Below are 22,396 nucleotides of genomic sequence, written 5' to 3'. Positions count from 1 at the left end.
GCCTGCGCCCGGTTGCGTAGCAACCCGGAAGGTGCCCTGAACGCATGCGCAATCGCAGTCTCCGCGCAAGGGATGCCGGGAGCTGTAGTCCTCTCCCCGCCGCCACCGCCTCCCCCGCCACACAAGATGGCGGCGGCGCTTCGCGGTACCGGAGGTGCCGGCTCCCGGTGCCCCGGCGCCCTTGGAACCCTCCCCCGGGCATCAGCCAGGCCAGGGCCGCCCGGTTCCGCTCTTTATTGTCAGTGCTGGTGCGGGGCGGGCTCCGCCACCCCCGGTAGTGTGAAGGGAGGGGGCGTGGCCATGGGTAAGCCCCGCCCCTTCCTCCTGATTGGAGGAGAGAGGTCTCCTCGGTGTGGGCGCGGTCAGGGGGCGTGGCCTCCGTCGAGGCTGGCCTGGCGCGGCACCCGGCGCGGGCGGGACGAGGGCCGAGGCTGGGGCGGTGCTGCCGGGGGGGCCCCCCCTGAACCCGCCGGTGCCTCCGCGGCCGCGAACCCCTATGGGGAGGCCGGGGGTTGGGGGGGCTCAGGCAGTGCCGCAGCCCCGCCGCCTGCCTGCACCCCCCCGAGCCCCTGCGCTCACCTCCTCGCAGAGCGGCTCCCCGGGGGGCTCCAGCTGGCTGATGCTCCTCATGACGGCGCACAGGGAGATGCGGGGCCGCGGGGAGGCCCCCAGCACCCCCGGCACGGGCACGTCCTCAGGGGGCTGCGGGGACGGGGCCGTGCCGCCCTCGTCCCCTGGAGGCTGGGGCTCGGCCGCCCTGGGCTCCCACATGGTGCTGTGCCGGCTGACACACACCCGCCCGTCACCCCCTGACCGGGCCCACAGGCTCGGCCCACCCCGCGATGCAAACCCCGCCCACCCGCTGTGAAAGGGGCGTGGCTAAAAGGATGCTCCACCCACCATAGCCCACACCTTGGTAATATGACCACGCCCCTTATTGCTGAAGGAGGAGGGGTCACGGTGGACTCTCCAGGCTAAGGGGCGTGGTTACAGGAGACCACGCCCTCTCACTGTTGAAGGGCACATGGCAGTCCACGCCCTTCCTGTCTTAAATGGGCGTGGCCACAGGGATACCTCCTCATGGACAATGGGGCGTGGCCACACAAGATCCCGCCCACCCTACCCAAAGGAGGCGTGGTCTCCCTCGTACCGAAGGGGGCGTGGCCTCACTAAACCATATTCTGTCCCCAATGGGGGCGTGGCCTAATCAGACCCCCGCCCATCCTACATAGCTAAGCATAGGCTCACCAGCCCCCACCCTCACGAAGGGGGCGTGGCCTCATAGATCCCCGCCCTCTCCTCGCCAAGGAGGGCGTGGTCTCCGCGTGCCCCACCCTTTATGTGGGCGTGGCTCATCTCGGCCCCACCCACCTGGCGCGCAGGATGCCCTGGTAGAAGTCGAGCTGGCGCATGAAGCCGGGGTTGGGCATGGCGCCGGGCCGGCAGTGCCGCACGTGCCGCAGCGCCCGCTCCAGGGACCACCCCAACTCCTTCATGGCGTACGCCAGCACCGTGGCTGCCGAGCGGCTCAGCCCCATGCGACAGTGAACCAGCGCCCGGCCCCCGCTGGCCCTGCGGCGGGCACCCGCATGGCACTGAGTGCGTTGGGGGGACCCCCGCTGTCCCCGGGCACATCATGGCCCTGGGGGCCCCATGGCACTGGGGTCCCCGGGTTCCATGGTTCCCATTCACCTGCTGCTCCCCACGTCCCCAGGGACCTTGTTCCCAATGGTTCCCATGTTCCCAGAGCTCCCCATGTCCCCAGGGGACCTTGTTCCCAATGCTTCCCATGTTCCCAGAGCTCCCTTTGTCCCAAGAGACCTTGTTCCCCGTAGTTTCCATGTTCCCAGTGCTTCCCATATCCCCAGGGACCTTGTTCCCAATGGTTCCCATGTTCCCAGAGCTCCCATTGTCCCCAGGGACCCTGTTCCCATGTTCCCAGAGCTCCCGTTGTCCCCAGGGACCTTGTTCCCAATGGTTCCCATGTTCCCAGAGCTCCCCATGTCCCCAAGGGACCTTGTTCCCAATGGTTCCCATGTTCCCAGAGCTCCCCATGTCCCCAGGGACCTTGTTCCCAATGGTTCCCATGTTCCTAGAGCTCCCCATGTCCCCAGGCACCTTGTTCCCAATGGTTCCCATGTTCCCAGAGCTCCCCATGTCTCCAGGGACCTTGTTCCCAATGGTTCCCATGTTCCCAGAGCTCCCATTATTCCCAGGGACCTTGTTCCCAATGGTTCCCATGTTCCCAGAGCTCCCCATGTCCCCAGGGGACCTTGTTCCCAATGGTTCCCATGTTCCCAGAGCTCCCCATGTCCCCAGGGACCTTGTTCCCAATGGTTCCCATGTTCCCAGAGCTCCCCATGTCCCCAGGGGACCTTGTTCCCAATGGTTCCCATGTTCCCAGAGCTCCCCATGTCCCCAGGGACCTTGTTCCCAATGGTTCCCATGTTCCCAGAGCTCCCCATGTCCCCAGGGACCTTGTTCCCAATGGTTCCCATGTTCCCAGAGCTCCCCATGTCCCCAGGGGACCTTGTTCCCAATGGTTCCCATGTTCCCAGAGCTCCCCATGTCTCCAGGGACCTTGTTCCCAATGGTTCCCATGTTCCCAGAGCTCCCATTATTCCCAGGGACCTTGTTCCCAATGGTTCCCATGTTCCCAGTTCTCCCATTGTCCCAAGAGACCTTGTTCCCCGTAGTTTCCATGTTCCCAGTGCTTCCCATGTCCCCAGGGACCTTGTTCCCAATGGTTCCCTTGTCCCCAGGGACATTGTGCCCCATAGTCCCCGTGTCCTCAGGTCTCCTCACATTCCCAGAGACCCAATACCCCAGATCACCCCATTTCCCAGTGCTCCCAGTGTCCCCAGTGCTTCCCATGCCTACCAGTACCTCAGTCACCAAGATGCCTCCCCAGATACCCCCATCCATGTTGTGTTCCCTTCATCCTGCCCCTGACTCCAACCCCTGTCCCTCCGTGCCCCCCACATCCTGTATCCCCCTGCATTGCCCCTGTGCCCCAGGGCTGCCCTGGCCCCACTGACCGGACACGGGAGAGGAAGAGGAAGGTGTCGTTCCAGTGGGGCAGGAGCTGGGCCGTCTCCTCATCGTACACCCGCACGTTCATGTAGGTGAACAGCGCCGGGAAGAAGTTGTCGATCTCCCGCGCCACGTTCAGGATGTGGGTGACCCTGGGGCGCCACGGACAGGGGCAGGGTTGGGGATCTGCCTGTGCTCCGTGGGGGGACCCACAGCACCCCACATCCACCCCACTGCAGTGCCATAGACCTGCGGCACCCACCCTGCCACGTGTCCCATGATGACCTCCCATCCATCCCAAGAGGTGCCCTACAAAGACCCTTCAACCACCCCAATGTGTGTCCCTTGATGACCAGAGGGCCAACCCAATGGGTGCCCTACAAAGACTCCATAATCAACCCAATGGGTGCCCTACAAAGACTCCATAATCAAACCAATGGGTGCCCTACGAAGACCCCATGATAAACCCAATGGGTGCCCTACAAAGACCCCCATGATAAACCCAATGGGTGCCCTATGAAGACCCCCATGATAAACCCTATGGGTTCCCTACAAAGACCCCCATGATAAACCCAATGGGTGCCCTACAAAGACCCCCATGATAAACCCAATGGGTGCCCTACTAAGACCCCATGAGAAACCCAATGGGTGCCCTACTAAGACCCCATGAGCAACCCAATGGGTGCCCTACAAAGACCCCATGATCAACCCAATGGGTGCCCTACTAAGACCCCATGAGCAACCCAATGGTTGCCCTAAACAGACCATTCCTATCGCAGTAAGTGCCTTACAAAGACACCTTCACTACTCCAATGGGTGCCTACAAAGACCCTTTGCCCACTCCAATGGGTGCCCCATGATGACCCCATGCCCATCCAAATGGATGCCCTACAAAGACCCCACGTCCATCCCCATGGCTGTCCTTCAATGACCCCATATCCACCCATCAGCATCCCATGATGAGCCCATACCCACCTCACCCGATCATGCCATGATGACCCCATGCCACCCCCCCGAGCCCCCCCACCATCTCCCTATGCCCACCCCACCATTGTACCCCGGATGACCCCACACTCACCGGTTCTGCTGCAGCTCCTCCAAGTTGGCCGCGTTCCACTCAGATCCCTGCGTGGCGGCAGTGGTGAGCCCTGGGTTCAAGCCCTGCCCGCCCTTACCGCCGTGCCCAACCTTGCCCACCAGGTAGACGTGAGGGAAGACACGGGAGGGCCGGTCCATCTGCGCCAGCACCAGCAGCATCTCGTTGTCGATGAAGTCCTTGTGCTGGGCCAGGCTGTGCCCCGTGCGCCGCTCCAGCTCCTCCCGAACCTGGGGACCACCATGGGGTGCTGGATGCTCCTGCCCGTCCCTGCCTGTCCCTGCCTGCGGACCAGGCTCTTGGCCCCTGCCCGGGGTCACCCACCTCCTTGGAGGTGACGCTCTCCAGGTCGGCGCTGGCCATCACGTCCCGCAGCAGCGCCCGCACCGTCTGCTCCGACAGCTCCGCTGCCGCTGGCCTGGCATTGGTGTCACCACGTCACCCACCGATGGCCATGGCGCTGCCCTACGCAGGCCCTGCCTCGCCCCTACACAAGCCCCGCCTCCTCATGACCATAAAAGGGCGAAAGCTCCACCCACTTCCGTTAAACCCCACCCTATTGGCCACGCCCTCATTTTAAGCCCGTTGGAAGCGTGGAAGCTCCACCCACCTCCTTTAAACCAAACCCCATTGGCTAAATCCTGTTCCCTAAGCCCCGCCCTTAAACATGCAAGTCCCACCTCCTAATTGCCATAAAAGACGGAAAGCTCCACCCACTTCCTTTAAACCATACCCCATTGGCTACACCATTCCCTAAGCCCCGCCCTTAAACATGCAAGTCCCGCCTCCTAATGGCCATAAAAGACCAAAAGCTCCACCCACTTCCTTTAAACCATTCCCCATTGGCTACACCCTGTTCCTTAAGCCCCGCCCTTAAACATGCAAGTCCCGCCTCCTAATCGCCATAAAAGACTGAAAGCTCCACCCACTTCCATTAAACCATACCCCATTGGCTACACCGTTCCCTAAGCCCCGCCCTTAAACATGCAAGTCCCGCCTCCTAATTGCCATAAAACCCTGAAAGCTCCACCCACTTCCTTTAAACCATACCCCATTGGCTACACCATTCCCTAAGCCCCGCCCTTAAACATGCCAGTCCCGCCTCCTAATGGCCATAAAAGACTGAAAGCTCCACCCACTTCCTTTAAACCCCATCCCATTGGCCACACCCTGATTTTAAGCCCGTTCTCCTTATGACCATAAAAAGCGTGGAAGCTCCACCCACTTCCTTTAAACCATACCCCATTGGCTACACCCTGTTCCTTAAGCCCCGCCCTTAAACATGCCAGTCCCGCCTCCTAATGGCCATAAAAGACTGAAAGCTCCACCCTCTTCCTATAAGCCCCTCCCCATTGACCAAACCCCGCCCCCTCCCTCAAGCCCCTCCCTCCCCCCCCCCCTTAGCCCCGCCTCCCTCCCCAGGCGCATCGCTGATTGGCCCGCGGAGCCCGGGGGTGAGGGCGGAGCTTACGGGCACGGCGGGGGGGACGCGGGGCGCACGGACTCCAGCCCGGCCATGGCGCTCCACTCGTTGATGCAGCTCTGCTCCGAGCCCAGCTCCGCCGCGTAGCCGCGGGCCCAGCCCAGCGCCGCTCCGCCGGGGATGTGCCCCCCTCGGGACGCGTCCTCGCAGGCCCGGTGCAGCTCCTGCAGCACGGCCCTGCCACAGCGCCTCACACCGCACCCGCCCCGCACCGCGTGTGGGGCGTGAACCCTCCCCACAGCCCAACCCGGTGCGGACCCTGTGCCCGCTGCAGTGCGCGCATCATCACCCCGTCACCGTGCTGGTACCCGTGTGCCGTGCCCGTATCCCCCCTGAACGCACTGCTACCTGCGTCCCCTGCCCGCAGGGGTACCCGCAGGGGTGCCCTGGTACCCCCCCAGTGCTCGTGGGGGTGAGCCCATCCGCCTGAATATGGTGGCACCCACATCCCGTGCCCATAGGGATGATCTCATCCCCCTGAATATGGTGGTACACCCATCCACATCCCATGCCCATAGGGATGATCCCATCCCCCTGAATATGGTGGTACCCCCATCCAGTGCCCCTGGGGAGGCCTGTATCCTCTCTGATATGGTGGTACCCACATCCCGTGCCCATAGGGATGATCCCATCCCCCTGAATATGGTGGTACCCCCATCCCGTGCCCCTGGGGAGCCCCGTATCCTCTCTGGCACCCACATCCCGTGCCCATAGGGATGATCTCATCCCCCTGAATATGGTGGTACCCCCATCCCGTGCCCCTGGGGAGCCCCGTATCCTCTCTGATATGGTGGTACCCACATCCCATGCCCATAGGGATGATCCCATCCCCCTGAATATGGTGGTACCCCCATTCAGTGCCCCTGGGGAGCCCCGTATCCTCTCTGATATGGTGGTACCCACATCCCATGCCCATAGGGATGATCTCATCCCCCTGAATATGGTGGTACCCATGTCCCGTGCCCCTGGGGAGGCCCATATCCTCTCTGATATGGTGGCACCCACATCCCGTGCCCATAGGGATGATCTCATCCCCCTGAATATGGTGGTACCCCCATCCACATCCCATGCCCATAGGGATGATCCCATCCCCCTGAATATGGTGGTACCCCCATCCCGTGCCCCTGGGGAGCCCCGTATCCTCTCTGATATGGTGGCACCCACATCCCATGCCCATAGGGATGATCCCATCCCCCTGAATATGGTGGTACCCATGTCCCGTGCCCCTGGGGAGGCCCATATCCTCTCTGATATGGTGGCACCCACATCCCATGCCCATAGGGATGATCTCATCCCCCTGAATATGGTGGTACCCCCATCCTGTGCCCCTGGGGAGGCCCGTATCCTCTCTGATATGGTGGTACCCACATCCCATGCCCATGGGAATGCCCACATCCCAGCTGAGCATTGTGGGATCCATCTCCAGTGCCCACAACCTTCCCGTGATCATGGTGGTGACCACATCCTCCATGCCCATGGTGGTACCCACATCCCGTGCCCATGCAGGTGCCCACCCTGAGCACGGTGGTGCCCACGTTCCATGCCCATGGCAGTGCCCACACCCTCCCATGCCCATCCAGGGCTCACTCACCACATGGTCTGCACAGAGATGGGCTTGAAGATGCGGGTCTCTCCCCCTGACGTCACACTGAACCCTCTGAGCACCATGGGGAGACACAGGGAGGGGTATCAAGGGGGGGCACTCCAACCCCCTCCCAGCCCCTTATCCACCCTCCTAACGCCCCCCTTCCCCGGGCCCCCTCATTCCCCTTACCCATCGCCATCGAGGAAGACCTGGGTGTCGCTCCAGAGGGGCAGCACCATGCCCAGGGTGCAGCGGGAGGCCCTGGGGCGGGCAGAGGTGAGGGGGTGCAGCTGCCATCCCCCCCCCCAGCACCCCCTGAGCTCCCTGCTCACCCCTCATGGGCGAAGTCCACCCCCAGCAGCGCTGCCTCCCCCTCGGCCCCCTCCTCTTCGGGCCGCACCACCAGCAGGTACCGCACCCGCCGCGGCCGTGCTGACTCCAACCGCACCGCCTGCGAGGGACGGGGTCAGGGGGCCCTCCTGCACTGCGGGATCTGCCCCCAGGTGCCCACAGTGTCCCCGGCACGCTGCAGGGCAGGCTGGGCTGCAGCCGTCCCCTTCCATCCCCGCCTCCATCCTGGGCTCATCCCATGCTATTGTATCTCCATCCCGTTCTGTCCCATCTCCATCCATATCCCATGCCAGTCCCCATCCTCTCCCCATGCCCATCCCTTCTCCCCTTGTCCCATCCTGTCCCATCCCTATCACATCCCTGTCCCCATCCCAATCCTGTCCCATCACATGAAATCCCCATCCTGTCCTCACCTTTATCCCATCCCATCTCATCCCATCCTGTCCCATCCATATCCTGTTCCCACGCCAATACTGTCCCCATCCCAATCCTGTCCCATCACATGACATCCCCATCCTGTCCTCACCTTTATCCAACCCCATCTCATCCCATCCTGTCCCATCCATATCCCACTCCCATACTACCTCCCCCGTCCTCATCCCCATTCTGTTCCATCCCCATATGTCCCCATTCCAATCCCATCCTGGCCCATGCCATTCCCATCCTATCCCCACACACATCTCATGCCACCTCATGCCATTCTGTCCCATTCATATCCCATTTAAATCCCCATTGTATCCCCATCCTTGTCCCCATCCCCATTCTGTCCCATCCCCATCCTGTCGCCATCCTCATCCCATCCCATCCATGTCCCATTCCCCTTCTCATCCTGTCCCCATTCCCATTCTGTTCATCCCAGTCCTGCCCTTTCCCATGTCATCCCTGTCCCCATTGCATCCCATCCCATCCATATCCAATTCCCATCCCCATTCTATCCTCATCCTTGTTCCCATCTCCATCCTGTCCCCATCCCCATCCCATCCCATCCATATCCCATTCCCCTCCTCATCCTGGCCATCCCAATCCTGCCCTGTCCCATTCCATCCCTATCCCCATCGCATCCCATCCACATCCAGTTCCCATCCCATTCTACCCTCATCCTTGTCCCCATCCTATCCCATCCCACTCACAGCCCATCCCCATCCCTATCCCATCCCTGTTCTCCCTGTCCCACCAGCCGGATGGCGTCCTGTGCCCGCAGCAGCTGCATCATGAGCTGGAGGTGCTGCTCCTGCTGCCCCGGGGCCTGGCTGGGGGGCTCGGCCGGGGGGGGCTCAGCCGGGGGGGGCTCCTCGGCGGGCAGCAGCAGAGCGGCCCCTTTGACCATGACAAAGCTCTGCCTGGGGGGCAGAGGCTCCTCAGTGGGACCCACAGCATGGCCCTCATGGATGGGGGCCCCCCAAAACACTCCCCCAAATGGGAGAGAGCTGGGGCACCATGGGGGGGGATGCTCCTATCTGTGTCCCTGTATCCCATGGCCCTCATGGATGGGGGCCCCCCAAAACTCTCCACCAAAGGGGAGAGAGCTGGGGCACCATAGGAGAGGGATGCTCCTGTGTCCCTGTATCCCATGGCCCTCATGGATGGGGGGCCCCCAAAACACTCCCCCAAAGGGGAGAGAGCTGGGGCACCACTGGCGGGGATGCTCCTATCTGTGTCCCTGTATCCCATGGCCCTCATGGATGGGGGCCCCCCAAAACACTCCCCCAAAGGGGAGAGAGCTGGGGCACCACTGGGGGGGATGCTCCTATCTGTGTCCCTGTATCCCATGGCCCTCATGGATGGGGGGCCCCCAAAACACTCCCCCAAAGGGGAGAGAGCTGAGGCACCATGGGGGGGGGATGCTCCTATCTGTGTCCCTGTATCCCATAGCCCCCATCCCTGGGGACATCCCCTTCTCACCGCCGCTGCAGTTGGCCACGTCTGGGTGCATCTTCCTCCTGCAAAGTAATGGGGGGGGGGATGGCAGTGTCCCCATAGGGGAGTGTGACCCCGGGGGCACAGACCATGCTTGGGGGGGTCAGCACCCCCCCCTCCCCCAGCACATCCCACTGGGGCCAGTGACCCCCTGCAACCCCCAACCAGCAGCATGGGGGGCATTGGCTGGGCCCCATTGGGGAGCATGGGAGCCCTGGGGGGGGGGTCCCATTAGGGAGGCAGATCCCTGGGGATCAGCTCTGGGACGGCAGGGGGGGTCCTGTCCTTGTGCTCCCCCCTGTTTGCGTGCTGTAGGGGTGACTCAATCAGGCCCAATGCGAACTGGAACGGGGAGGACGGGAGCACCGGGAACCATTGGGACACCGAAGCTCCTGGGAGCACTGGGGACTGTGGGAGCCGCTGGAGACCCCCCCCTCCCGCTCCATACTCCCTTAACTACAGAGCAGTCCCCACCGGGAGCAGAGGAACCCCCCCATGTGCTGGGAATCACCCCCGGTAACGTCCCACCGGGAGCGGCCGGGATCAACCCGTCCCGGGAGGCACCGGAGCCGACTTAAATCCTTCCCCCCCCGTCCTGTTCCAAACCGCGTTGGGAGCAGCCGGGACAGCCCGACCCCCCCCCCCCGCCCCGCGCTGGTACCGGATCCGCGCTGCCCCCGCTCCCGGCCCCGTCCCGCACTCACCGCGGAGCCCCCGGCGGACCCCGCCGCCCGCCGCACCGTGACCAGCGCCATGCCCCGCCGCACCAGGAAGCGCCGTGCAGCCGCCGCCGCTGCCCCGCCCGGACGGGAACGGGAACGGGAACGGGCACGGGCACGGCCCCGGGCACGGCGCGGCCTGAAGAGGGATTTGCCCCCCCTTAGCATCACCCCCAGCCCCGGTACCACCGGACTGGCATCGGTACCACCCTCATGGTACCCCCTGCATCATCACCCCCCAGCGCTGGTACCACCGGACCGGGAACCCCCAAACACCCCCCCGCTCCCTGGGACCCGGCAGGATTCACCCTCGGGAACATAGGATCCTCCCCGAGGGACCCCCCCTTCCCAGAGCCCCTCACCCTGGCATTGTGGCTCTACTGGTTGTGCCCCCCTGGGTGCCAGCACACCCTGACCCCCTCCTTCAACCCTATGCCAAGGAGCCCTCCTCAATCCCACCCCGGAGTGGGACACCCCATCCCACCCCAAACCGGACCCCTGTTACCTTGGGACCCCCCCACCCAAGCCCCTTGGTACTCCATGGCTCAGTAGTGGGTCCCCAGGAATTATCCATGGAATACAATATACCCAGGGGAGGGAATGGGGCACTGGGGCAAGATTTTTTTTGGGGGGGGGAGGGGGAAGAAAATCCCATGGGATCCCCCCAGTGCCCCCCACATGCCATTCTTCCCACAGGCTCTGCCCCCTTCTCCCCCCCCCAGCACACTCAGCACACACGTGTATATATATATATGTATATGTATATGTACATACAAAGGGCCCCCCCACTGCCCCCAAGGGATGAGGCCTGGGGGTTCCCTGCCTGTCCCCTCAGCACCCAACCCTGGGGTGCCTTTAAATGGGGCTCAGCCGCATCCCACGGGGCCCCCCAGCTCCATCCTGCCCCCCCCCCCCCGGGATCAATGTACAACACTGAAGAGAAAGGGGGGTCCCTAGGGTGGGGATCCTGGGGACAGGGGTGCCCCTGGGGTGGGGGGCAGTCCCCAGATCAGGGTGCCTGGGCTGAGACTTGAGCCTGGAGGGAGAGGACCCCTGGGTTGCGGGTCCTGGGGATAGGAGGATCCCTGGATCAACGCCCCCCATGCGGGAGCTATGCCCTCATCCATGGGGGGTCCCGACATGGGGGTGCCATCGCGGCCCTGGCCATGCCTAAGTTGGGGTGTCCCCACGCGGGATGATGCCCACGCCAGGGTGACCCCACGCCTGATGTCCCCGAGGCGACGCGGTGCCACCGGGGTGCCCCCACCCCACGCGGGGCGTCCCCACGTACGGGTCACCCCTCTGCCGTGCAGAGCACCCCCGGGCTCTACTTGTCGGTGAGGGAGAGCCGCAGGATGCGCTGCAGCTCCTCGTCCTCCTCCCGCCGGCGCCGCTCCCGCTCCTCCTGCTCCCGCTCCGACAGCGCCATGGCCAAGCGCAGCTGCTCCGCGAAGCTGCCGTAACCGGGGGGCACCGGGGGGCCGCCACCACCGGCACCGGGGGGGGTCCCGGCGGGCAGGGTCTCGGCGCTGGGGCCCGCCTGCAGCAGCATGCTCTCCTGCAGGGCCCTGCGCGGAGCGGCAGTGAGGCCACGCCCCCTTCACAGCCACGCCCCCACCGCATGCCCAACACGTGCTATTACCCGCCCTCGGGGGTGGGCGGGGCATCCCTTTAAGCCACGCCCTCACACACACACGCCTCACCGCTCCAGCTGCAGCTCCTCGTCATAGGGCGGCGGGTCGCTGCCCGGGCGGGTATTGGTCAGCGCCTCCCAAATCGTCACCTGTGGGCGGGGCTTGCGTGAGAAGGGGGGCGTGGTTTCCCCCCCCACGAGGGGGGGCGGGGCTTTGGGGTTGGGGGCGTGGCCTCGCCTGGTCGGTCTCGGTGCCGGCGTCGAGCAGGCTCTGCTGGATGGCGAACTGCAGGAGGTCGTCGTCCTCGTCGCGCAGGGGCTCGCTGCGCCCCGCGCCCAGCACCGTGTACCCCGCGGGCACCTCGAACACCCCCGCCTCCACCTCGCACGGGAAGGGCCAGCCTGCGGCGGGGCGCGGGGTGAGCCCCCCGGGACACAGCACCCCACGCGTGAGCGGCACCCCCCGGCCCTGGCGCCCTGTGTTATCCCACACCCACAGCACCCCTAGAGCACACCGCGGTATCCCACAGCACCCTGTGGTGTCCTACGGTGGCCAATGGTACCCCACGGCATCCTAGGGCACCAGCCTGCAGCTCCCTGCATCCATGGCACCCCGTGGTGTTCAACAGCAACCCACACCCACAGCACCCTGTGATGTCCTGCGGTGGCCAGTGGTACCCCACGGCATCCTACGGCTGCCTGGACCAGCCTGCAGCTCCCTGCATCCATGGCACCCCGTGGTGTTCAACAGCAACCCACACCCACGGCACCCTGTGATGTCCTGCGGTGGCCAGTGGTACCCCACGGCATCCTAGGGCACCAGCCTGCAGCTCCCTGCATCCATGGCACCCCGTGGTGTTCAACAGCAACCCACACCCACAGCACCCTGTGATGTCCTGCGGTGGCCAATGGTACCCCACGGCATCCTAGGGCACCCAGGACCAGCCTGCAGCTCCCTGCATCCATGGCACCCCGTGGTGTTCAACAGCAACCCACACCCACGGCACCCTGTGATGTCCTGCGGTGGCCAGTGGTACCCCACGGCATCCTAGGGCACCAGCCTGCAGCTCCCTGCATCCATGGCACCCCGTGGTGTTCAACAGCAACCCACACCCACAGCACCCTGTGGTGTCCTACGGTGGCCAGTGGTACCCCACGGCATCCTACGGCACTCAGCACCAGCCTGCAGCTCCCTGCATCCATGGCACCCCGTGGTGTTCCACAGCAACCCACACCCACAGCACCCTGTGATGTCCTGCGGTGGCCAATGGTACCCCACGGCATCCTAGGGCACCAGCCTGCAGCTCCCTGCATCCATGGCACCCCGTGGTGTTCAACAGCAACCCACACCCACAGCACCCTGTGGTGTCCTACAGTGGCCAGTGGTACCCCATGGCATCCTAGGGCACCAGCCTGCAGCTTCCTGCATCCATGGCACCCCATGGTGTTCAACAGCAACCCACACCCACAGCACCCTGTGGTGTCCTACAGTGGCCAGTGGTACCCCACGGCATCCTAGGGCACCAGCCTGCAGCTCCCTGCATCCATGGCACCCCTTGGTGTTCAACAGCAACCCACACCCACAGCACCCTGTGATGTCCTGCGGTGGCCAGTGGTACCCCACGGCATCCTAGGGCACCAGCCTGCAGCTCCCTGCATCCATGGCACCCCTTGGTGTTCAACAGCAACCCACACCCACAGCACCCTGTGATGTCCTGCGGTGGCCAGTGGTACCCCACGGCATCCTACGGCACTCAGCACCAGCCTGCAGCTCCCTGCATCCATGGCACCCCGTGGTGTTCCACAGCAACCCACACCCACAGCACCCTGTGATGTCCTGCGGTGGCCAATGGTACCCCACGGCATCCTAGGGCACCAGCCTGCAGCTCCCTGCATCCATGGCACCCCGTGGTGTTCAACAGCAACCCACACCCACAGCACCCTGTGGTGTCCTACAGTGGCCAGTGGTACCCCATGGCATCCTAGGGCACCAGCCTGCAGCTTCCTGCATCCATGGCACCCCATGGTGTTCAACAGCAACCCACACCCACAGCACCCTGTGGTGTCCTACAGTGGCCAGTGGTACCCCACGGCATCCTACGGCACCCAGGACCAGCCTGCAGCTCCCTGCATCCATGGCACCCCATGGTGTTCAACAGCAACCCCCACCCACAGCATCCTGTGGTGTCCTATGGCACCCTATGGTGACCCACAGCACCCTGTGATGTCCTGCGGTGGCCAGTGGTACCCCACGGCATCCTACGGCACCCAGGACCAGCCTGCAGCTCCCTGCATCCATGGCACCCCATGGTGTTCAACAGCAACCCCCACCCACAGCATCCTGTGGTGTCCTATGGCACCCTATGGTGACCCACAGCACCCTGTGGCAACCCATACCTCATGGCATCCTACTGTACCGCGTGGTGTTGCATGGCACCCACCACCCATGGTACCCCATGATGTCCTATGGTACCCCACAGCACCCTCTGGCATCCCACACACATTGCACCCCATGGAATCCTAAACCCGTGGCACCCTGTGGCGTCTCACAGCACCCCAAACCCACAACACCTGACGGTGTCTGATCAATGGCATCCCACAGCACCCTGTGACATCCCACACCCATGATGACCCATGGAATCCCACGGCACCCTGTGGCATCCCACAGCACCCCACACCCGTGGGCACCCTGCTCCCCCTGAGCACCCTGCACCCCACGACCACACCACCCTGTATCCAGTGTCCCCCCCAAGACCCCTCATCCTGAGCACCCACAGCACCCATCCCCATGGACATCCTGGTGGTACCCAGGGACCCCCCCCCCCCAGCACCCCCATCCCCAGGGCACCCCCAGCCTCACCTCTGTTTCCGGGGGGCTGGGTGCCGGGGGGCTGCGGGGGGGCGCACACCCGCACGGAGCCCAGGGGCTGGTCGCACCCACAGAGGTTGCTGAAGGTGATGCGGGCGTTGAGCACGTGGAACAGGGGGATCTCTGGGGTGGGGAACGACACGGACACACACGGGGGTCATTGTCCCCATCCCATTATAAGCCCTGCCCCATATAAACCCTGCCCCACACGAGCCCCCCCCTCCCCTCACCGATCTTGACGGGGAAGCCGGGGGGCAGCTTGAGGGTGATGAAGTCCCTCAGCTTGGCGAAGTGCGCGTTGGAGATGGCCATGAGGTCGATGATGGGGGTCACCTGCTCCGCCAGCGACAGCGGGTGCTGCTCGCACAGCCACAGCGTCGCCTTGAACCTGTGGGCACCGGCGGGGGCCGCGGGGACCCCGGCAGCGATGTGGGGCAGGGACACCGGCACCACCCCCATAGGGTGCTGCTGTGGCCATGGGACCCATCACCCTTGCCATGGTCCTGGCACCCAGTGCTGTGCCCATGGGACCCATCAGCACCCCAATGGGTCCTGGCACCCAGTGCTGTGCCCATGGGATCCATCAGCACCCCAATGGGTCTTGGAACCCAGTGCTGTGTCCATGGGACCCATCCGCACCCCAATGGGTCCTGGCACCCAGTGCTGTGCCCATGAGATCCATCAGCACCCCAATGGGTCCTGGCACCCAGTGCTGTGCCCATGGAACCCATCAGCACCCCAATGGGTCTTGGCACCCAATGCGGGGCCCATGGGATCCATCAGCACCCCAATGGGTCCTGGCACCCAGTGCTGGGCCCATGGGATCCATCAGCACCCCAATGGGTCCTGGCACCCAGTGCTCTGTCCATGGGACCCATCAGCACCCCAGTGGGGCCTGGCACCCAGTGCTGTGCCCATGGGATCCATCAGCACCCAATGGGTCCTGGCACCCAGTGCTGTGCCCATGGGACCCATCAGCACCCCAATGGGTCCTGGCACCCAGTTCTGTGTCCATGGGATCCATCAGCACCCCAATGGGTCCTGGCACCCAGTGCTGTGTCCATGGGATCCATCAGCACCCCACTGGGTCCTGACACCCAGTTCTGTGTCCATGGGGCCTATCAGCACCCCAATGGGTCCTTGCACCCAGTGGCACACCCCTGCGACCCTGTCACATCCCCAATGGGTCCTTGCAACCAGTGCCACATCCCAGCGATGCCATCACCACCCCATGGTCCTGGCATGTCCATGGGACCCTCCACTACCCTGAGGGTCCTGATACCCAGTGCCAAATCCCTGGGACCCATCAGTATGCCAACGGGTCCAGTGCCACATCCCATGGACCCCATCACCACCCCAATGGGTGCTGACACCCATCCCTGCGACCCTGCCAGCACCCCAATGGGTCCTTGCAACCAGTGCCACATCCCTTGCACCCCATCACCATCCCAAGGGGTTCTGCCCCCATCCCTGTGCCCCTGGCGCTGGCCTCACCTCTGCACCTTGCTGGACATCTCAATGGGGCGCCCGATGTTGCGGGTCTCCAGGTCGAAGTGGGGGTCGAAGTACTCCTCGGGGGTGATGGCCGTGGGGTTGGTGGGGCTGGCGGCCTGCAGCACGGGCGCCTGGGGGGCACTGGCACTGCTCAGCCACGGAAGGGGGACCCCAGCACATAGGGGTGCCCCCAGGGACCCCCCCCCAGCCCAGTCACTCACCCCATTGTGGGTGCTGTGCTGCTGCGCGATGCCCAGGAAGGAGTGGAAGGGGGTCTTGGAGCCTGGATAGGGGAAGAGGTGGGGTTAAGCATGGGCAGGGGGCACAGCACCCCATGGCTGTCCCAGGTGCTGTGGGGCTCACCCCGCATGGGGTCCTATGCAGAGGGTGCCATACCCCATGGGGCATCCCCAGCACCCCGCACTTGACGGGTGGCACCTTGCACCCATGGTGACTCATGCATGATGGGAGACACCCAGCACCCATGATGTCCCAAGCACACCCCACACATTGCTCCACTCATGATGAGTCACATCCAGCACCCACAGCATCCCACACCTGACGAGCGACGCCCTGCAGTGTCCCATGCCCTATAGGTTACCCTCAGCACCTATGATGACTCACACGTGATGGGTGACACCCTGCACCAATGGTGACCCACATGTGATGGGTCCCATCCCACAGCATCCCACAAATGACAGGGCACCCCCACCACACGCAGTATCCCATGTCTGATGGGTGACATCCCAAACCTGATGGGTGACCCCCAGCACCCCACACCCGACGGGTGACTCTCTGCACCCATTGTGTCCCAAACCTGATGGGTCACATTCCACACATCATCCCATGCCCCATGGGTGGCACCCTACAGCACCCCATGGCTGATGGGTCACACCAGCATCCCCATTGTCCCCCCAGGAAAGGGGCGGTCCCACTGCAGCCGCGCTCCCTGATTGGATGCTGGTGATGCTGCTCTCCCTGATTGGCCACCGCTGTCACCTTTGCTGCGGGACTTGTCCTGGTCGGAGAGATGCTCGGTCCTGGTCTTGGTGACCAGCTCCACGTTGCTGGCGCTGTACACCTGAGAGGGGGCAGGATCAGCGCCCCACTGCCCCCCCATGTCCCCATTGTCCCCCCCCCATGTCCCCGTGCCCACCTTGGCCTCGTAGCCGCTCACCACCTCCATCTTCTCCGAGCGCCAGCCCCAGATCCCAGACTTATTCCTGCCACAAAGGAAGCTCCTCGTGTGCTGCTCATCCTCTTGCACCCGGCCCCACCCCATGCGCTCCTGCCCCACAGCTCGGCACCCCCGTGGCGCTCTGGGGGTGCCAACCCACCTCTCGAAGGCGATGTTCCTGGTGTCGAGGTGCGTGGAGACGATGGGGGACGTCAGCCGCCCGGCCACGTGCTCCTCGGAGGGCTGCATGGCCGCCAGCAGCAGGTCGGGCTCGTGCAGGGCCAGCGCCAGTGTCTCCGTGTAGACCACTTGCTTGTCGTGGTCCACCTCCATCACCACTGCTCCTTCATCTGGGCACGGGGGGGGGGACGTGGGTCAGTGACTGCCATTGGCACCCCACCCCAACACCCCTAAAACAAGGGGTCCCTGGGTTTAGGGGGCATCTGGGAGGTCCTGGGGAGGGCAGCTGAAGGGTCCTGGTGGGTGTGGGATGAGATGGGCCCACGAGGGTGGAAGAAGTGGGGTTCCCAAGAGGTTCCTATTGGGGATCTGAGGTCCTTATCCTACCCGTTGTAGTATATGGGTATATATGGTATATACTGCCCATTGTAGTATATGGGTATATATGGTATATTCTACCCATTGTAGTATATGGTTATATATGGTCCATATATGACCCACTGTAGTATATGGGTATATATGGTATATACTACCCATTGTAGTATATGGGTATATATGGTCCATATATGACCCATTGTAGTATATGGTCCATACACCTACTACCTACTATGGTCCTACTACCCATTGTAGTATATGGACATATATGGTATATACTACTCACTGTAGTATATGGTCCTTATCCTACCTATTGCATATGGGTATATATGGTATGTACTACCCATTGCAGTATATGGGTATATATGGTATGTACTACCCATTGTAGTATATGGGTATATATGGTATGTACTACCCATTGTAGTATATGGGTATACATGGCATGTACTACCCATTGTAGTATATGGGTATATATGGTATATACTACCCATTGTAGTATATGGGTATATATGGTATATACTGCCCATTGTAGTATATGGGTATATATGGTATATACTGCCCATTGTAGTATATGGGTATATATGGTATATACTGCCCATTGTAGTATATGGGTATATATGGTATGTACTACCCATTGTAGTATATGGGTATATATGGTATGTACTACCCATTGTAGTATATGGGTATATATGGTATGTACTACCCATTGTAGTATATGGGTATATATGGTATATACTGCCCATTGTAGTATATGGGTATACATGGCATGTACTACCCATTGTAGTATATGGGTATATATGGTATGTACTACCCATTGTAGTATATGGGTATATATGGTATACACTACCCATTGTAGTATATAGTCCATATACGACCCATTGTAGTATATGGGTATATATGGTATATACTACCCATTGCAGTATATGGGTATATATGGTATATGGTCCATACACCTACTACCTACTATGGTCCTACTATGTATATACTACTACCCATTGTATGTATATGGGTATATATGGTATGTACTGCCCATTGTAGTATATGGGTATACATGGCATGTACTACCCATTGTAGTATATGGGTATATATGGTATGTACTGCCCATTGTAGTATATGGGTATACATGGCATGTACTACCCATTGTAGTATATGGGTATACATGGCATGTACTACCCATTGTAGTATATGGGTATATATGGTATATACTACCCACTGTAGTGTGGAGTTGGGGGGTCCTGGTAGGTGTCAGTGAGGTGGTCCCTATACTGCGGGAGAACCGGGGCTCCCGAGAGGTGCCTATTGGCACCCTGAGGTCCTTATGGGGGTGCGCTGCGGTGCGTGGGTGCTGCGGTGCCGCTGGCGGCTCCCCGTGGGGCACTGACCTTCCCCCTTGAAGATGTAGCTGCGGCGCCCGCGCTGCCACGTCATGTGCTCGAAGCCCAGGAGCGTGGTGTCCACGCGCAGGCTCTCGCCGCGCTTCCACACGCGGTACACGTCGCTGGGGCACACCTTGGACACCAGCGGCACTGCGGCACACGGGTGCGCCCCGTCAGTGCCACGGCACCCGGGGGGGGGGGTACCCCCAGAGCCGTGGGCCCCCGCTCACCCCAGCTGGTGAATTCCCACTTCATCTCCACGTAGAAGTCGGATGCCTGGAAGAGACGGAGCAAGCGCTGGGATGCTGCGGGTACCTGATGGGGTCATTGGGGATGGGGAGACTTGGGCAGGGGTTGGGGTCCTAGGTGGGGATCCCGGTGTTCCTGACCCTTCCAGTCTCTTCCAGTGCTCCCAGTCCACCCTAGTGGTCCCAGTCTCTTCCAATGCTTCCAGGGTTACTAGTCCCTTCAGTGCTCCCAGTCCACCCCAGTGCTCCCAGTCTCCCACAGTGTTCCCAGTCCCTCCAGTGCTCCCAATCCCCAGTGCTCTCAGTCCACCCCAATGCTCCCAGTCACCTCCAGCGATCCTGATCATCCCAGTATACCCTGGTGCTCCCAGTCTCTTCCAATCCTCCCAGTCTCCCCTAGTGCTCCCAGTCCCTCCAGTGCTCCCAATCCCCAATGCTCCCAGTCTCCCCAGTGATCCTGATCATCCCAGTATACCCTGGTGCTCCCAGTCTCTTCCAATCCTCCCAGTCTCCCCAGTGATCCTGATCATCCCAGTATACCCTGGTGCTCCCAGTCTCTTCCAATCCTCCCAGTCTCCCCTAGTGCTCCCAGTCCCTCCAGTGCTCCCAATCCCCAATGCTCCCAGTCTCCCCAGTGATCCTGATCATCCCAGTATACCCTGGTGCTCCCAGTCTCTTCCAATCCTCCCAGTCTCCCCTAGTGTTCCCAGTCCCCAGTGCCCCCACTCTGTTCCAATGCTCCCAGCCCACCCCAGTGCTCCAACCCCCCCCCATCTCTCCCAGCTCATCCCAGTGCTCCCAGTCCCCACTGCTCCCATTGGGCTCTCGCACCGGGACCTGCAGAGAGCCCAATGGGATTAACCCGGGGCTCCCTGTGACAGCAGCGGGACCAGGGGGGAGCCGTGCCCCGGGGGGTCCCCGCCGGGCTGTGGCCCCCCCTCCTTGCGCACCCTCCGCAGCTTGCTGAGCAGCTCGGGGATGCCGGCGAGGCGCCGCGTCGCCCGCTGGTAGTCTCGGTACTGCAGCACGAGCTGCACCATCTCGGGGTCCCCGGTGCTCACGGCCTCCTGCAGCACTGGAGGTTGGGGGGGGGGGGCACAAGCAGAGTGAGGGGGTCAAGGCCGGGGACACCCCCCCCCCCCCACACACACACCCGCATTCCCCCCGGCATCACCCCCCGGTACCGGTCCAGCCGCCGGCGTTCTCGCGGCCCACGTTCGCGTTGTGCCGCAGCAGCACCCGCACCGACTCCAGGTGCCCCAGCGCCACCGCCAGCTCCAGCGGCGTCCGGCCCCGCGGGTCCGGCAGCTCCACGTCGTGCTGGGGACGGGCAGCGGCAGCCGTGTCCCCACCCCGGGTCACCCACCCCGGTATCACCCGCGCCGGGTCACCCGTGTCCCCATCCCATGGTTCCCTGTCACCAGTACCGGTATCACCCATATCCCCATCCCATGGTCCCCCTGTCATCAGTACCGGTATCACCCATGTCCCCTGTCACCAGTACCGGTATCACCCATGTCCCCATCCCATGGTTCCCTGTCACCAGTACCGGTATCACCCATGTCCCCATCCCATGGTTCCCCTGTCACCAGTACCAGTATCACCCATGTCCTCATCCCATGGTTCCCCTGTCATCAGTACCAGTATCACCCATGTCCCCATCCCATGGTTCCCCTGTCACCAGTACCGGTATCACTCATGTCCTCATCCCATGGTTCCCCTGTCACCAGTACCGGTATCACCCATGTCCCCATCCCATGGTTCCCCTGTCATCAGTACCGGTATCACCCATGTCCCCATCCATGCATCACCTGTGTCACCATTCCTGCAGCACCCATGTCTCCATCCCATGTCTCCCAGGTCCCCAGCACCCATGTCCCCATCCTGTGTCACCCTTTTCCCAATCCCATGGCACCCATGTCCTGAGCACCATGTCACCCATGTCCCCATCCCCACATCACCCGTGGACCCATCCTACATCACCTGTGTACCCATCCCATATCCCTGCGACGCCCATGTCCTCATCCCACATCACCCATATCCCCATCTCGTGTCACCCGTGTCCCCATTCTGTGTCCCTATCCCCTGGCACCCATGTCCCCCTCCCACATCACCCATGTACCCATCCCGTGTCACCAAACCTGCATCACCCGGGTCCCCATCCTGCATCACCCATGTCCCCAGGCCCACATCCCAAAGCAACCAAGACCCAGTGTCCCCCCACTCCCAGTTCCCCTCCATCTCCAGTGCTCCCAGTTCTCTGCTGTCCCAGTGCCCCAACCCTCAGCGCTCCCAGTACCACAGAGCCCCCAGTCTCCCTCTACCTCCAGAGCTGCTAACCCAGTATCCTAATCCCAGTGCTCCCAGTTGCTTCCAGCCCCCTGGCACTACCATCCTCCAGGATCCCAGTCCTCCCAGTCCCACCTGGTATCCCAGATCCTCCCATCATCCCTTACTGCCCCCAGTCCCTCCAGTACGCCCAGTCCCTCCAGTGCTCCCAGTCCTCTCAGTACCTCCAATGCTCCCAGCTCTCCCCCAGTGCTCCCAGTCCCCTCCAGTCCCGTCCCCCCCCAGTCCCCCCATTCCCCTGCGCCCGCAGCTCCCCCAATCCCCTCAGTTCCTTCCAGTGCTCCCGGTCCCTCGCAGTGCTCCCAGTCCCCTGTGCCCATATCTCCCCCAGTCCTCCCAGTTCCCTATAATGCTCCCAGTCCCCCGCAGTGCCCCCAGTCCCCTGTGCCCACAGCTCCCCCAATCCCCTCAGCTGCTTGCAGTGCTCCCGGTCCCTCTCAGTGCCCCCATTCCCCTGCGCCCGCAGCTCCCCCCAATGCTCCCGGTCCCTCTCAGTGCCCCCATTCCCCTT

At 62.5% G+C, this 22,396-nt stretch overlaps 3 protein-coding genes across 4 annotated transcripts in view; all 3 read right to left on the bottom strand.

Moving 5' to 3' along the window:
- Positions 1-362: 362 nt before the first annotated feature.
- SSH3 (slingshot protein phosphatase 3) lies at positions 363-10,312 on the bottom strand. The gene is made up of 14 exons (XM_062632256.1): positions 10,170-10,312; positions 9,451-9,488; positions 8,723-8,888; positions 7,530-7,648; positions 7,387-7,458; positions 7,204-7,269; positions 5,601-5,789; positions 4,454-4,547; positions 4,231-4,359; positions 4,112-4,158; positions 3,039-3,185; positions 1,372-1,572; positions 558-784; positions 363-460 (listed from the first exon to the last, which is right to left on the bottom strand). The coding sequence occupies exons 1-14, from the start codon at positions 10,218-10,220 to the stop codon at positions 363-365; spliced, it is 1,644 nt and encodes a 547-aa protein (XP_062488240.1). The 5' UTR covers positions 10,221-10,312.
- GRK2 (G protein-coupled receptor kinase 2) overlaps positions 8,809-22,396 on the bottom strand; it is a 25,952-nt gene continuing 12,364 nt past the window's right edge. The window contains exon 22 of one of the 2 annotated variants that reach the window (XM_062632251.1): positions 8,809-8,821. The gene's annotated coding sequence lies outside the window, so the exon portion shown is untranslated. The other variant, XM_062632249.1, reaches the window with a different exon arrangement.
- ANKRD13D (ankyrin repeat domain 13D) overlaps positions 10,926-22,396 on the bottom strand; it is a 12,505-nt gene continuing 1,034 nt past the window's right edge. Inside the window, exons 2-15 of the mRNA XM_062632254.1 lie at positions 20,721-20,856; positions 20,487-20,611; positions 19,519-19,564; positions 19,295-19,438; positions 17,518-17,707; positions 17,337-17,403; positions 17,180-17,261; positions 16,402-16,463; positions 16,181-16,311; positions 14,917-15,074; positions 14,678-14,809; positions 12,056-12,219; positions 11,888-11,967; positions 10,926-11,752 (exon numbers count right to left, since the gene is read on the bottom strand). Coding sequence (XP_062488238.1) covers positions 11,512-11,752; positions 11,888-11,967; positions 12,056-12,219; positions 14,678-14,809; positions 14,917-15,074; positions 16,181-16,311; positions 16,402-16,463; positions 17,180-17,261; positions 17,337-17,403; positions 17,518-17,707; positions 19,295-19,438; positions 19,519-19,564; positions 20,487-20,611; positions 20,721-20,856 — 1,758 coding nt within the window. The 3' untranslated portion in view covers positions 10,926-11,511. The remainder of the gene's footprint in view (positions 11,753-11,887; positions 11,968-12,055; positions 12,220-14,677; positions 14,810-14,916; positions 15,075-16,180; positions 16,312-16,401; positions 16,464-17,179; positions 17,262-17,336; positions 17,404-17,517; positions 17,708-19,294; positions 19,439-19,518; positions 19,565-20,486; positions 20,612-20,720; positions 20,857-22,396) is intronic.

This window comes from Pezoporus occidentalis, unplaced genomic scaffold (assembly GCF_034315485.1).
Source record: "Pezoporus occidentalis ecotype Australia unplaced genomic scaffold, CSIRO_AGI_Poc_V1 ctg388, whole genome shotgun sequence".
Lineage (NCBI taxonomy): Eukaryota > Metazoa > Chordata > Aves > Psittaciformes > Psittacidae > Pezoporus > Pezoporus occidentalis.
Note: the sequence above shows the minus strand (reverse complement) of the source record. Positions and strands in the feature narration are given on the sequence as shown.

Excerpts from the sequence above, each read along its gene's own strand:
- SSH3 (XM_062632256.1), bottom strand. The coding sequence starts at position 10,220 with ATGGCGCTGGTCACGGTGCGGCGGGCGGCGGGGTCCGCCGGGGGCTCC. Across the intron at positions 4,360-4,453 it reads AGAGCGTCACCTCCAAGGAG|GTTCGGGAGGAGCTGGAGCG; the intron begins GTGGGTGACCCC and ends GGTGGTCCCCAG. Across the intron at positions 461-557 it reads GAGCGCAGGGGCTCGGGGGG|GGGGGGCCCCCCCGGCAGCA; the intron begins GTGCAGGCAGGC and ends CGGCGGGTTCAG.